General features: G+C 38.2%; 1 protein-coding gene across 1 annotated transcript in view; it reads left to right on the top strand.

Annotated features, from left to right (window-relative positions):
• EIF3E (eukaryotic translation initiation factor 3 subunit E) overlaps positions 3,762-16,080 on the top strand; it is a 47,683-nt gene continuing 35,364 nt past the window's right edge. Inside the window, exons 1-4 of the mRNA XM_005689158.3 lie at positions 3,762-3,950; positions 9,125-9,239; positions 10,811-10,928; positions 15,102-15,144. Coding sequence (XP_005689215.1) covers positions 3,861-3,950; positions 9,125-9,239; positions 10,811-10,928; positions 15,102-15,144 — 366 coding nt within the window. The 5' untranslated portion in view covers positions 3,762-3,860. The remainder of the gene's footprint in view (positions 3,951-9,124; positions 9,240-10,810; positions 10,929-15,101; positions 15,145-16,080) is intronic.

Below are 16,080 nucleotides of genomic sequence, written 5' to 3'. Positions count from 1 at the left end.
CCTTTGTTGAAGCTACCTTCTGATGGAAGCCTCAGTTCCTGCAATTTCTCTCTTTAATGTCCTCTTTCCTGCATGCATGCTAAGTCGCTTCAGTCATGTGGGATTCTTTGCAACCCAGTGGACTATAGCCTGCTAGGCTCCTCTGTCCATGGAATTCTCCAGGCAAGAATACTGGAATGGGTTGTCATGCCCTCCTCAACCCAGGGATTGAACCTGCATGTCATGTGACTTCTGCATTGGCAGGTGGGTTCTTTACCACTAACACCACCTGGGAAAACCCCTCTTTTCCTGTCTATATTCTGTTAAAACTTTGGTCTCTGGTCGTCCAGGAAACTTCATATTACAACTATAATTTCTCAACTCTAAGAGGCTACAAAGACTATTCCCTATATTACAGCACCCTAGAATATCATTTATTCTCTGCTTCATGGAAATTCAGCCTTGCTTTCCTGATAATACTGAAGTGACACTATGGCAAAGATCATGTTGTACTTCCAAATCCTTGAAAACAGCTAGTACAAGGCTCTACTCATGATAAGTGATTAAACTGTATAGATCCAGAATAGTATTTCCCTTTGCATACAAGACAGCATCACTTGGATATCTAGTAGGGATCTTATTCCTTCTGAGACAGAATTCCTGATTTTAGCACTCATACATATTCCTTTGTCGCCCCCCACCCACCTGTCACCAGTAGGTATTCAATTTTTTAAGCTCAAAGTCTAGGAATCATTTTTTAAATTAAACTTTAATCTGAGATCATAGATTCGCAAGCAGTTGTAAGAAATAATATGAAGATTCCATATATCCTTTACTCAGTTTCCTCCAGTGGAAAATTATATGCAAAACAATAGCATACTCTGACAGTGCCTCAAATGATTAAACAAAGAGTTACCATATAACCCAGCAATGACACCTCTGAATATTAAGAGAACTGAAAACTTACGTACACATAAAAATGTGTACACAAATGTTTATAGCAGCATTATTCATAGTACTCAAAAAGTAGAAGCAACCCAGGTGTCTATCAGCAGATGGATGGGTAAACAATATGTGGTATATCTGTGTAAGGGAATATTATTCAGGCCTAAAAAGGAATGGACTACTAATACATGCTACAACTTGGATAAACATTGAAAACATGGTGCAAAGTGAAACAGTCAGATCCAAAAAGTCATATATTATAGTATTCCATTCATATGAAAGTCCTGAATAGGAAAATCTTCAGAGATAGAAAGTAGAGTAGTAGATTAGGGTAGAATGAGCAAGAAGAGGAGATGGAAAAGTTGAAGAGAGGTAATGTGGCCAGATGATTTAGGGATTTCTAGGCTATTTAAGCCGAGAAGGCAATGGCACCCCACTCCAGTACTCTCGCCTGGAAAATCCCATGGACAGAGGGGCCTGGTAGGCTGCAGTTCATGGGGTCGATAGGAGTTGGACATGACTGAGAGATTTCACTTTCACTTTTCACTTTCATGCATTGGAGAAGGAAATGGCAACCCACTACACTGTTCTTGCCTGGAGAATCCCAGGGACAGGGGAGCCTGGTGGGCTGCCGTCTATGGGGTCGCACAGAGTCGGACACGACTGAAGCGACTTAGCAGCAGCAGCAGGCTATTTAAGGGGCTTCCCCAGTGGCTCAGTGGTAAAGAATCTGCTTGCAATGCAGGAACTGCAAGAGATGTAGGTTTGATCCCTGGGTAGGGAAGATCCCCTGGAAGAGGGCATTGGAAAGCACTCCAGTTTTCTTGCCTGGAGAATCCTATGGACAGAGAAGCCTGGCAGGCTACGGTCCATAGGGCCACAAAGGGTTGGACTCAATTGAAGCAACTTAGCATGCACAGGCTATTTAAAGACTTACACATTTTTCTCTGAGTGAGATAACAAGGCCTGGAGGGTTTTGAGCATAATTTGACTTTTAAAAGTCACTTTGTCAGACTTAGAGAACAAACTAACGGTTGCCTCCACAAATTTAAAATGGATAACCAAGGACCTACTGTACAGCACATGGAACTCTGCTCAATATTATGTGGCAGCCTGGATGGAAGAGAGTTTGGGGGAGAATGGCTGCATGTATACATATGGATGAGTTCCTTCACTGTTCACCTGAAACTATCACATTATTAATCGGCTATACCCCAATACAAAATAAAGTTTATTTTTAAAAAGTCACTCTGGCTGCTGTATGGAGTAAAAACCAGAGGATGAAAAGAGGGAAAGCAAGGTGGTAGTGAAGTAAAGTAAGTAAACTCGCTCAGTAGTGTCCGACTCTTTGCGACCCCATGGACTGTAGCCTGCCAGGCTCCTCTGTCCATGGGATTCTCCAGGCAAGAATACTGGAGTGGGTTGCCATTTCCTTCTCTGATTAGTGAAGAGGGTATTCTAAAAATCACAATAATGGTGGTTTGGAGTAGGCATTAACCTTGTAGGTGTTGTGAACTGATTGATCAGGACATGCTTTAAAGGTAGAGCCAGGGAATTTGTTGGTGGGGTTAATGTAGAATAAGAGAAAAGTCAAGGATGACTCGAAGATTTTGTGTCTGAACTGGACAGATGGAGTGGGCATTCACTGAGATGGGGAAACGTGTAAAAGAAGTAGGTTTTGACCAGAGAATTACATAGGGAATTTGGTTTTGGACACGTTATATTGAGTTGGCTGTTAACTACTAGTCTTGTTGGGGCTCTAATTAGGGAGTTATCAATGTGTATTGCCTTCTGGTTGGATGACATCACTTAGGGCAATGGCCTAGAGCACGTTCTAGGAAGAATGAAGAGGTCAAAGATACCAAGGCACTCCAAAATGAAGAGGCCTGAAAGATGACAGAGGGCAAAGGAGACCAGAGTCCTTAGAATAAAGCTCACATTCCCTACCTTAGTCATCACCTGGCCCTTCTCCGTATCTTTAACCTCACTCTCCAGTCACATAGGCTACTCAGTTTTTGAAGAACACCAAGTCCTTTCCTGTCTCATTGTCTTTGTTGTGCTTCCACCAGGCATGTTTTCACCCAGGCTCTAATTTTGTTCATCTGCCCCTGTTACCATAACTTCGGCTAAATTGTAACCCTGAATTTTCTCTAAACTCCGTAATTAAAAAGCCCCAATCTGGCATCGCCTCACTCCATGACCCACACACACATCAAGTTGTGATTCTTACTATAATCTCAAATTATTTCACTTGTTTTTTGTCTAGAAACCAATCCTACCTTAATTTAACAAATGCTTATGAAGTGATTACTATACCCCGAATATAAACTCAGCTGTTCCTCCTTGTATGTGATTTTCTGGAGAGCAGGAGCCTCAGTATCTTGTCCTCCACCGCACCTCCAATACAAATGACATTGCCTCAGCCAATCAATTCTTGAGTTTTCAGTATTTGTTAACGGAACGGATCGCAAGGGTGGCTCAGCCGTAAAGGGATCAGCCAGCAATGCCGAGACTTGTAGGAGATGCGGGTTCCATCCCTGGGTTGGAAAGATACTCTGGAGTAGGAAATGGCAACCCACTCCAGTATTCTTGCCTGGGAAATCCCATGGATCGAGGAGCCTGGTGGGCTGCAGTCCATGTAGTCACAAGAGTCGGACAGGACTGAGGGACTAAACAACAACTTCAAGATATTTATTAGTCTTGAAGAAATTTCGCCTGCCGCTCCACCCACGCCCACCGTTGCTAGGAAGGATGGAGGGACGAGGGAGGGAGGATCTCACGCATGCGCTATTGTTCTCTGAGCGCCTGCGTTTGAACCCCGCCCCTTTCTTCGACTGGTTTAGCCACTGCACTTGCGCAGTGCAGGGCTGTTTGTTCCTTTGTCGGCGCTATCAATAAAGTTTTAGCGAGCGCACACTTTCCTTTTCCTTGGCAAGATGGCGGAGTACGACTTGACCACTCGCATCGCGCACTTTTTAGATCGGCATTTAGTCTTTCCGTTGCTTGAGTTTCTCTCCGTAAAAGAGGTAAGGGTTTTTTTTGAGCGCGCGGAAGGCGTGGGAGTGCGTGAGATGCGAGGTAAGGCCAAAAAGCAGTGGCGGTAGCCTTAGGCCTGACACGTGGGAGGCGGCCGCGAGTTTGGTCTTGAGACGAGCTGTAAGGACCTGCTAGTAGTTTAGCGTCAGCCCTGTTGATTAGCTACGCGGAATTCTGCCGTGAGCACGGGTAAGGTGACAATACGAAACTCAGGGGCGAAAGGGAGTGATCTCTGCTTCACTTCTTGAGGTGCCGGTGCCGTAGGGACTTCCGCGTCATCCCTCTCGGAAGTTGACGATTGGCTGGCTCTGCTGTAGTAATGCTTGACTAGCTGGCTTCTAGAAGCAAAAAATTTAATTTTTTTTTCGGACACTGTAGGAAGGGTGGCTTTGGCTCTGTGCTTTTCATTGCCGGATGGTTTGGAATGATTTTCTTACACTTAAATATCTAGTCCCTTAGTTTCCGTAAAGTTATGAGTTCTTTGCGAGTAGTTTAGTGTTTCTGTAGATAGCCACTTCCTAGAAGCGTCGCATGTTTTGTTCGATGGGAAGGGGGACCCAAAAAATAACAAACGAGCAATTTTTATCTTGAAAGTTGGTTTTCAGCGTATAGATGTACGGACTTCGAGTGATTGGAATTGGTTGCTAATGTTCATTTAGCTATTCAAGATACCTTGAAAAAGTATTTAGTTCTGGACCTCATTTAAAAACATGTCTCAGCCCTAAAAGTTTGAAAATCTTAGGCTTAGTTACACTTTCGTTTATTGCGAAATTGGTGCATTTTAGTAGTTACAATAAAGCGATAGTGTGAGGAAAGACTTAGAATATTGACCAGAAAAAATAGACGCGTTCTGTTTCCAGAAGCAGATTAAAACTCGAGTCTACTTAGGGCACTCTAGATTTGGGGAGTAGATTTTGTGTGTCCGAACAGCAAAAAAATTAAAAAGCCCTACAAATAAACATTAAATTGTTCTGATAAGTTTTCAAATTTTCCCATGGTGCATTGGACAGGTCTAACCCTCAAATTCGTATGAACCTTTTCTAAAAACCAACAGACAACTCTCTAGTTGTTGAAATTAGAGAACAGCCAAGTTTATTTTTAATACTGTTCAAAAATGTCTTGCCATATAACACTTTGTTCTGTCTTGGTTTTTCTTTTATAGGATGTACTTTATATTATAGAGCTTGAATAAAACAGTTTAGTTTGCCATCTGTTGTCTTTTTTGGATAATTGAGGAAGATTCATCAAAGATCAAGGAATAGAAAAATAATCAAACTAGCCAGACTTCTTATTTAATGGTCTTTACACTTTGGTTTTTCAAGGCAGACAGATGAAAGGGAAGAATACATAAGTGTAAATTAGTTTTTCATTGGACAAGACCAAAACTGAACAGCTGAGAATCAGTGGGAAATAACAGCTCAAAACATGTTTTCTTGGAGAGAATATTGGTAATTTGGCTGTAATACTTCGAGAGGCAGAAGATGCTGGAATATTTATCAGCCATTGAGTATAGGATTACCATGGAATTATGAGAAATCCAAGATAAAATCTCATCACTAAAAAACTTACCCTTTGGTGCAGAAAGGTCTGTAATTATAAGTCCAAAAGTAATAAATGTCAGAGAAGTACTAGCGGAGTGTTATCAAAATTGAAGAGGTGCTATTCTGTGGGCAAAAAAGGATTTTGAGGAGGGGAGTCTTTGAGTTTTATACGCTAGATGGTTAGGATAGATAGTGATGATGAGGGTATTAATTAAATATATTTATTGTATGTTGGAGAATATAAGCTCCATGAGAGCAGGAACTGTGTTTTCTCCCTTGTGTTCTCAGTAAAGAGAGTCTGGTATAAAGGCTTTTCATGATTATTTAATAAATGTGTGAATACTTATTTGAAGCTTGATGTTCTTTATTCTCAAGTGAAGTAGAAGGCCAGATAATTTTTAAGAGCCTGGGGAATGAATTGAGACCTGGACTAGGATCCTGTCTCTGTCAGTACTCTGGTGCACTTAGGAGCTGTCTTTCCCATCTTGACTAAACCTTTTCTCATGCATCAAGTGTTGGAACTGCCACCACCCTCATGGGGTAAGTTAGAAAAATTAATGAACTAGTGCGTATAAATAATTTAGCCTTCTGGCATTCAGTTGGGGTTTTGAGGAATGAGGTCAAGCATGGAAATGGTGACTGAAGAAACTGACCAAGACAAGTGCAAGGATTGGTGAGTGTGAAGAGCCTTTGATTGGAAATCTTAACATTTATAAGTGGTCATTCTTGGAATGAGAGAAACAGTAGGTTATTTGAGTAACATAAACAATATGGTGGATAAATGCCTTCTCAAGATTGATGAAAAAGAATTGCTGATTTGAGAAAAGCAGAGATTTGATTGAATAACATTATTGCCTCTTTCTGAAATGTTTTATAATTAACCTTAGCCAGAACATAGAAAAGAGATAAATTTTTCCAGTGCTGGCGATTGACATTGAATTCTATTTGGTTGGAGAAAATGAATGGAATAAATGATTACTACTATAGAGAAGAGCTTTAAAATAGCCAAAACCTGGTGGGCTACAGTCAGTCCATGGGGCTACAAAGAGTCAGACGCAACTGAGCACACATTAAAGAGAAGAGCTTGGAAATAGCAGAACTATCCAAACTAACGTGGAAAGTGACAATCAAAAACTGTAAAAATTAGAGGGTGTGCTGAGGGTGATCAAGCATTTCAGAAACAGTGGTAGAAGAGGTGATGAATTTAAGTTAGAAATGTTAGAGATGAGGTGCTGGATGAAAGTTGTTATAATTTGCAGGATAAAGAAGCTTCAAGGCTTGAGTTTTTGAAGAATCATCAGTGTAGATGTTGGATTTGTAGAGGATAGCAGGAGGAGGTGTTGAAAGATTTTTAGTTTATTAATAAGTAGGAGTTGTTTTCAAGAGGTGGATAGACTGAGTTGGCCGACTGTATCATGTGAACCAAATACAGCCTTCTCTGCCTGTTTTGTATGGTCTGAGCTAAAAAAACAAATTTAACAGATGAGCATTTGCAGCTGTTCTCAACTATAGAACACTAACTGTACACCAGTTGAGGGAAATTCTTTCTGTCTAGAAAGAATTCCATTCTTTTCATTAGTAGAACTGTGTTGTAAAAAATTTTATTCTGTTATATTTTTTAATTTCAAAAAAAATTGTAACTTCTTTCTTATGGTACTTATATATAGTATTCTTGATTTTTGCGTTTTGGCTCACAGAATTTAAAATGCTTACTATCTTTTCTTTGCAGAAAAAGTGTGCCTATAAGATAAAATTTAGAGAGAATGATATAAGTGGGTGTAGATTTAAGAAGGGGCCATTGAAGTCTGACGCAGAGCAACAATGCTCTGGATCTACAGTTGGGAAAAACATTACAAATTAAAGGCTATTGATAAAGTGATGAGGAGAGGTGACATGCCAGGAAAAGGATGTATTCCTCTAAGGTTAGAGTTTCCATAGGGCAAACTGAAAGGAAACTTTGTTGTTGTTGTTTTAAGTAAACTTCTTACCAGGTATAACATACATACAGAAAAATGAGCAAATAAAATGCTTTTTTTCCTCCTAAGGAAGCACACTTGTGTGTGACCACCATCCAGATCAAAAAATAAAATGTTGCAAACATCCTAAAAATCTTTCTTCTGACCATTCTTAGTCATTACTCACTCTTCCCAATGGTAAGCACTAGTTTGATTAGTTTGGCCATTAAAAATTTTATATAAATGGAATTAAGCATTCTCCAGCACCTACTGCTTTGTATGACTTCTTTCAACATTGTGAGATTTATCAATTTGGGATGTTAATCCATCGTATGAATATACTGCTGTTGATTCATTCTAATGTTGATAAACTTGGCTGTTACAAATAATGTTTCTGGGAACAGTCTTGGTAATGTCCTTTGAATGTATACACCCATTTATTTTGGGTACCTAGGAGTAGAATTGCTAGGTTAAAGAATATTTTAGCTTTGGAAGATAAAAACAGTTTTCCAAAGAGGTTGTAGTTCTGGCAGCAGAGTAAATTGTTCAGTTTCTCTACATCTATACCAACACTGATATTGTCAGTTTTTTTAGATTTTAGTGTGGTTTTACTTTATATTTTATTTTTATGAGGAATTAATGAGGTTGAGGACCTTTCTCGGTGTTTATTGGCCATTTGGGTGTCCTATTGTGGAGTGCCTATTAAAATCTTACAGCCGTTTTCAGTTGGATTGTATTTTTCTTACTATTTTGTGGGAGTTCTTCATGTAGTTCAGAAGGTTCAGGTTTGATCTCATGGCTGTACCATTTGACCACCTTTATCTTTTCTTTTCATGTTGTAGAAATTATCTGCATTTTTCTTTGCATGGCAGAACTAGATTTAGTACAAAAATCTTTTGCTGAAATGTTATCATCTTGACTACTTGATTAAAAATTGTTTTTGAATTACTTTACCGTCTCTTTTCCTGAATGCCGCTATGTAAAATCCTTACATGTTGCTCAGTACACGTCTGTTTATGTGAGTTTGCTTATGTATCTATTTGGTCCCAGAACTGTGGGCTAAATTAATGTTTATTGAACTTTTCGCAAAGCGAAACCTGTTATGACAAGATTGGCAGAATGGGTGCTAGTTTTGTTTCAGGGGTGTGGATGGAAGGCATTATGAAGGATTTTAACTATTTAGAGAAAAAGTATGTGGAATATAAAGGAGAGACCACCTCAAGGAGAAATGGGTAGGCATCTTGTGGATGTGAGAGTGACTAAGAAGGTAAAACATTTAAGAATTGATTCCTAATTACCTGATTGTGGAAAGTTGTCAGCTATACCATGTGCTTCTCAGTGGGGTTGGTATGGTTGTTTACCAATAGCCTTGTTCTTTCTTGGCTAAAAGGTGACTTGTAGGAATACATAAAAGATCAGAAGTTGGTGAGAATGGTTTTGCTTTATTTTAAAGTTGATAGGTAAACAAAACATTTTGTCTGTGTAAGTTGATTGCTTGCCTTTCTTGTAGGAGCATGAATTAATAGTATATGATATTTTACTAAAATTTTGTAGTTTAGGATATGTTTCCAGGTATACTAATCTTTCTATTAACTACTTTTTTTGAGGGAACTTCAATTTATTCATTAGAAAGTTTGTGGGTTGTTGTTGTTGTTTTTTTTTTTGCAGATATATAATGAAAAGGAGTTGTTACAAGGGAAATTGGATCTTCTTAGCGATACCAACATGGTAGACTTTGCTATGGATGTGTACAAAAACCTTTATTCTGATGATATTCCTCATGGTAAGTTTTGTCATTACATCTGAAGTTTGAGATGAGAGCTGAGGACATGTGTGATTTAAACATTTTGTGATTTATAGAAGAACTTTAGCCAGAAGTTTTAATAATTATTTGAATGATTTAAAAGTTGCTTGAGTGAAAAGTAAAAATATAAAGGCTACAGGTCTTCAAAAAGAGTATTTTCTTTCATAAAAGGTGTGAATCTACTTTAAAACATGGTCATCAATGCTTTCAGTTCATAGTATGCATCATCAGAGTGGTACTTACTAATCAGATTGTTTCCTTAGAATTATCTGGGAATGTTGCAGGTTTTTTGGCTTGCTAACTTTTTCAGTTAGCATCTTGTATGCCTTAGAGATTTCCTGTTTGTCTTGAAGCATCTGAGAATAGCCATGGTTCTCAAAAGCTTGGTCCCCAGAACCACCATCTTCAGCTCACCTGGTAGAGCTTGTTAGAAATGCGAATTCATGTGCACAGATTTACTTAGCCAGAGAAAGTTGGCCAAAGACCAGCCCTCAAATTAGGGAACTACTGTGGTATAGTGTTTTCTAAACCCCTGTTTTCTGTAGTATTAAGTAAGTAAAGTCGCTCAGTCGTGTCCAACTCTTTGCGACCCCTGGTAGGACTCTTTCCTACCTGGTAAGATGGTAGCCTACCAGGCTCCTCTGTCCATGGGATTTTCCAGGCAAGAGTACTGGAGTGGGGTGCCATCTCCTTCTCCAGTAGATATTCTTTAAAAACAAAAAAAACACTGCAAGTAGTAGTAAAAGATTCTAAGAACTCTTCAGTAGAGAAATAACAATTTGCTCTGTTTAAATTGACATTTCTCAACATTTGATCACAGATTCCCTCTGTGTGTGAGAAACACTCTTGTAGTATATACTTTCTAATATAGAATGTAGAAATTATCTTAAACATAATCACTGTTTTGACTTCTACTAAAATTTCCTGCAAGAACCATAGCTCTTGAAATTTTAATTTGTGGTGAAAAAGTAGACTTAATATTTCTCTGAAACTTTAAAACATGCTAGCAGGATAGGTTACGTGCAGGTTTCTTCTGACTTCATAGTGCAGTAAAAAGAAACTATAGAGTTGTTTGTGAGAGATTGCCAAACTAGATTTATAGTGAAAAGAGAAGTTACTGATTGGATTTAAATTCCATTCAATCTAGTTGAAAACCTGTAGTCATAATGTATGTAAACCCTTTTGGGCCTCTGTTCAGAAACTGGGATAGTCTGCTGAGAGAACGCAATGACAGCGAATATAAAAACACCGAGAATGAAGTCTCTGAAATGTAAAGTTAGGTAATTGGTTCCTCAACAGCTTCTTTCAGACTGTATCTGTATATTCCTCAGTTTTCTTTGAGAATAAGAAGAGGATTCCCTCTGACTTTGTGATGCTAGAAAGAAACAAATTGAATCTAGGGGAGTTACTGATGTGATGGCTTCTGGCATGTGAATATGTTGGGGAGAAATAAATATGTGTATAATTTAGATAGATTGAAAACTGTCCAAGACATCCTCATAGTTAGCAGTATAATTGAACATTGTAGTACTCCTTTGCATTTTTAATAGCTTTGAGAGAAAAAAGAACAACTGTTGTTGCACAGCTGAAACAGCTTCAAGCAGAAACTGAACCAATTGTGAAGATGTTTGAAGATCCAGAAACCACAAGGCAAATGCAGTCAACCAGGTAGCCTCTTTCTTTTTTAAGAAGTTATTTTATTGAAGTTGCATTGATATATAATGTTGTGTTAATTTCTGCTGTACAACAGAGTGATTCAATTATGCGTATATATATATACATATTGTGTTCTCCAGCATGGTTTTTTCCACAGGATATTGAAAATAGTTTCTTGTACTGTATAGTAGGTCCTTGTTGGTTATCCATTATATATATTTAAAGCTTCCATCTGCTAACCCTTCCCTCCCCCCTGCACCCACCACCCCCCCATGCAACTACAAGTCTGTTCTCTGTGTCTGTGAGTTTATTTCTGTTTTGTAGTTTATTTGTGTCATACTTTAGATTCCACATCCAAGTGATGTCATATGATATTTGTCCTTCTGTTTTTGACTTAGTATGATTTGGGTACAATCATGTTGTTTCAAATGGTGTTACTTCATTCGTTTTATGGCTGAGTAGTATTCCATTGTTTATATATACATCTTTATCCATTCACCTGTTACTGGACATTTTATGTTGTTTTCATAACAACTTGGTTACTGTGAGTAGCGCTGTTATGAACATAGGGGTTCATGTATCTTTTCGAACTACAGTTTTGTTTATATGTATGCTCAGTAGTGGGAATGCTGGGTCATATGGTAGCTTTGTTTTTAGTTTTTTGAGATGCCTCCATACCTTTTTCCACAGTGGCTGCAGCAATTTGCATTCCCACCAACAGTGTAGGAGGGTTTCCGTTTGTCCACAACCTCACCAACATTTATTGTTAGACTTTTAATAATGGCCATTCTCACTGCTGTGAGATGGTACCTCATTGCAGTTTTGGTTTGCATTTCTTTAATAATTAGCAGTGTTGGGCACATTTTCATATGCCTGTTGGCCATCTGTATGACTTCTTTAAAGAAGTGTCTATTTAGACCTTCAGGCCTTTTTTCAGTTGGGTTGCTTGCTTTCTGGTTGTTGAGTTATATGAGCTATCTGTATTTTTTTGTTTGTTTTTGCCACATGGGTGGCATGTAGGATCTTAATTCCCCAACCAGAATTCAAACCTGTTCCTCCTGCAGTAGAAGTGAGAAGTCCTGAGCACTGGACCACCAGGGAATTCCCTTATGAGCTGTTTGTATTTTGGGAAACTAAGCCTTTGTTGGGCGCATCATTTGTAAATATTTTTTCCAGTCAGTGGATTGTTTTTTCATTTTGCTTATGGTTTCTTTTGCTGTACAAAAGCTTATAAATTTGACTAGGTCCTCTTTGCTTATTTCTGTTTTTATTTCTATTGCCTTCAGGTAACTTCTCCTTAATTTGAATTCTAAAATTCTCTTTTCTGGATTAATACAAACATTAATTCATGCTTTATCTAGTAACTCAGTCTAAAAGGTCCTGGTCTAAATGATCACTTTGTTTACTTTCCTTTATCTTTATTGTGTAGGGACCAAGAAGTCCTTAATTATAACTGATAATACTAAATGTTTTTAGAACTTCTTGACCAGTTAATCCAGATCTCATTATGCTGAGCACTTCCACCCCTCTTTCCAGGGACTTCTGGGAATGTCTGAAGACATTTTCAGTTGTCACAACTGGAGAGGTGCTGCTAGCATCTAAAGAGAGGCTAGGAATGCTGCTGTACATCTTACAGTGCATCAGTTATTATCCTTCCTTCCCCCTAAAGAATCACCCAACCCAAAATGTCAGTAGTACTGAGGGTGAGAAACTCTGTGCCTAGGGAGGATCTGTTTGGGAAACCCTGAGCTCTCTTACCACATTGCATCATTCTCGTATCCTTCCATGTCCAGCCCAAGGAGGGTGGTGGAGAGCTGATGGGTTATTTTTTATTTGTGACTTCCTCTTAGCTAGAAGTAGACTTATTGTTTGGTTTCCAAAGAAAGCATGTTACCTTACTCTGACTTTACTAAGTGAAGACCTTTGTGTCATTAAAAGTGTTTAAAAATAAAATCTTCTAGTAAAATTGAATATTGCCATCATGGAAAATCTTTTCTATCAATATATTCACTTGAGGAGTTGTTCAGGGTTTTACCATGTTGCACCTTGAGTTCTTATGATACATCATTGAACCAAAATTTTAGAGTGATTGGCTCTATGTTTTTATTTGTGATTTGAGAAAGTGTTACCAGATATTTCTTTTTAGAAAAGCAGCAAGTACTATAATGTACTTGCTATACGTACATACTATACATGTACATACTATAATGTACCATATTATACTGCATATATATACACACACAAAGATAGTTACATCTTAAAATACTGTTATCTGTGTTTTCATATATTTGTATATAGCTTTCCCTGTTTGTCTGTGTTTATTTGTATACACTTAGAATTAAGTCCCAAGTAAGTGCCCACAAAGGGACACCTGAAATAATCTAGATGTTAGGGTACAAAGAAAATTTAAGGTTTAAATTCTAAGCTTAGTGTGGTCACTGAACAACTGGGAAGTAATTGGATTAGGGTTTCAATAAGATAATACAGATTTGTTCACCAAATTGTCAGAAGAGAGAACTCTTTGTGACTTAATAAACAATAAATTGGAAATAAATGAAAGGATTAAATTATGGGTTAAAATCATAATCTAAGTTTATAACCTTTTCATTTTCACATTAATAACATCTCCCCACCAATTCCCCATTTTAAAATGTCATTGAACATATAGTACTGTACTTCTCATACTTGCCCAGAAATACCCAGTTAGCTAGAGGACAGTGATTATATACTTTATAATATAAAGGGTGTAACACAAAGTTCTTCACTGTGATCTACAGCAAGTATTAAGTGAGGTTTGTTTTTTTTAATCTTTTTATGTTAAAATGTTGTGAATGTTTCTATTATAATATGCTCATATCCCCTCCCCATTAAACCTTTAAGTAAAATTATGCTCCCAAAGACATGCAGCAGTAAACATAAGGAAATGGTTTCATTTTTGAAAATGTGCAGAAGGCGGGCAACTCTGCCACCTGTCATTTGTCCCTTGGTGTCTTTGTTATCAGTTTGTTTTTTACTAGGCTGCCAGCATCTCAAGTTATGCTAATTTTAGAAAAGTTAAATTGGGTTTTTTGACACTTTGGTATGAATTGTATATTGATAGAATGTGTAGCACAGATAGCCTGTAAGTTAACTCCTTGCAAGAAAAGTTAGGACCAACCTAGATAACATATTCAAAAGCAGAGACATTACTTTGCCAACCAAGGTCTGTCTAGTCAAGGCTATGGTTTTTCCTGTGGTCATGTATGGATGTGAGAGTTGGACTGTGAAGAAGGCTGAGCGCCCAAGAATTGATGCTTTTGAACTGTGGTGTTGGAGAAGACTCTTGAGAGTCCCTTGGACTGCAAGGAGATCCAACCAGTCCATTCTAAAGATCAGCCCTGGGATTTCTTTGGAAGGACTGATGCTAAAGCTGAAGCTCCAGTACTTTGGCCACCTCATGAGAAGAGTTGACTCATTGGAAAAGACTAATGCTGGGAGGGATTGGGGGCAGGAGGAGAAGGGGACTACCGAGGATGAGATGGCTGGATGGCATCACTGACTCGATGGATGTGAGTCTGAGTGAACTCCGGGAGTTAGTGATGGACAGGGAGGCCTGGCGTGCTGCGATTCATGGGGTCGCAAAGAGTCGGACACGACTGAGCGACTGAACTGAACTAAGCATGATTTATTAGTCTTATACATTTGCCAAATCACTGTCCTTATGAAAAATACTAACATTGTGGAGGGGGGCCAAATTAATATATAAGATTAATTCGTGCTTGTTTGTATTGTCCATTTATTTCCTTCTCCATTTTAATATATTATCAATTAGAAATGTGTCCTCAAGAGAGCAAATAGCATTTTCAGTAGGTTACCACCTAAATAGATGTCACTGATGTCACTATAAGAATAGTCAGAATGTTCTGGTTTTATTACCTGAAAAACTGAGATCATGGGGTGAATCAGAACATATGGTTTTTTTAGGGCTTAAGAAATCTCAAAGTGAAATTTTAAACTTTAGTTTTCCTTGAGTTCCTGTTCATTACGTTCAAAACATATAATGTTCTGTTTATTTCTGGAAGTCTTATTTTTAGTGTTAAATATTAAAGTAATTATATGGCTTTATGTGAGTAGTAAGATAGAAGATGAATATGCTTGTTTTCTGTGGCCTGTGAAAGATAGTAATTTTAAAATTTTTTTATTAAGGGATGGTCGGATGCTGTTTGACTACCTGGCAGACAAGCATGGTGTAAGTAGTCTCTTAAAAAACTGTTTAGTTGCCATGTTGTAATAAAGGTAATTAAAGAACAGTGCTGAATAGTTAGATTCATGGCTTGAAAAAGATGTAATTTCCCGATTAATGTGTTAGATGTAAGACGAGGTATGTTTTTGAAGCTTTAAAAATTAGTCTTGATTGGAAATTAATATGTTTGTAATTACCTTTAGATAACAAGTTAGCTTTTTGTATTTCTGATGGATTAACAAGTAGGTAAAACAGAACTAAATTTGAATTAAAATGCTTTGAAGAATAGCATTAAGTAACACTTTGGCTGCCTTGTGGAATGTAGTAGCCCTTGACATTATCAAGACCTTTATAAATCCTCAGATAAAGGAATGTTGTTACAGCCTTGTCTAGTCATTTTCTAGTCTCCTTCCCTTGCACTAACTCAAAGTGTGTATATAATCATTTGCATATAATTAATTATTTAGCTTGCATTCAAGTTTTACAGAGAAGGCAATGGCAACCCACTCCAGTACTCTTGCCTGGAAAATCCCATGGACGGAGGGGCCTGGTGGGCTGCAGTCCATGGGGTCGCTAGGAATCAGACATGACTGAGCGACTTCACTTTTCACTTTCATGCATTGGAGAAGGAAGTGGCAACCCACTCCAGTGTTCTTGCCTGGAGAATCCCAGGGACGGGGAGCCTGGTGGGCTGCCGTCTCTGGGGTCGCCGAGAGTCGGACACGACTGAAGCGACTTAGCAGCAGCAGCAGCAAGTTTTATCTTTTATTTAACACATAATTATTGTAACAGGAGGCATGTTGACTACTGTGCATGATTACTTTTTCTAGTTTCTATGTAAAATGTTTTGATAGATTTGTTAATGTTCTAGTTTGGAGCCTTTCTCTTAGATTTCTTCTCTTTCACTAGGTTTGCATCATAAACTCTAAAAATGGATGTAAT

The sequence above is a fragment of the Capra hircus genome, chromosome 14, assembly GCF_001704415.2.
Source record: "Capra hircus breed San Clemente chromosome 14, ASM170441v1, whole genome shotgun sequence".
NCBI lineage: Eukaryota > Metazoa > Chordata > Mammalia > Artiodactyla > Bovidae > Capra > Capra hircus.
Note: the sequence above shows the minus strand (reverse complement) of the source record. Positions and strands in the feature narration are given on the sequence as shown.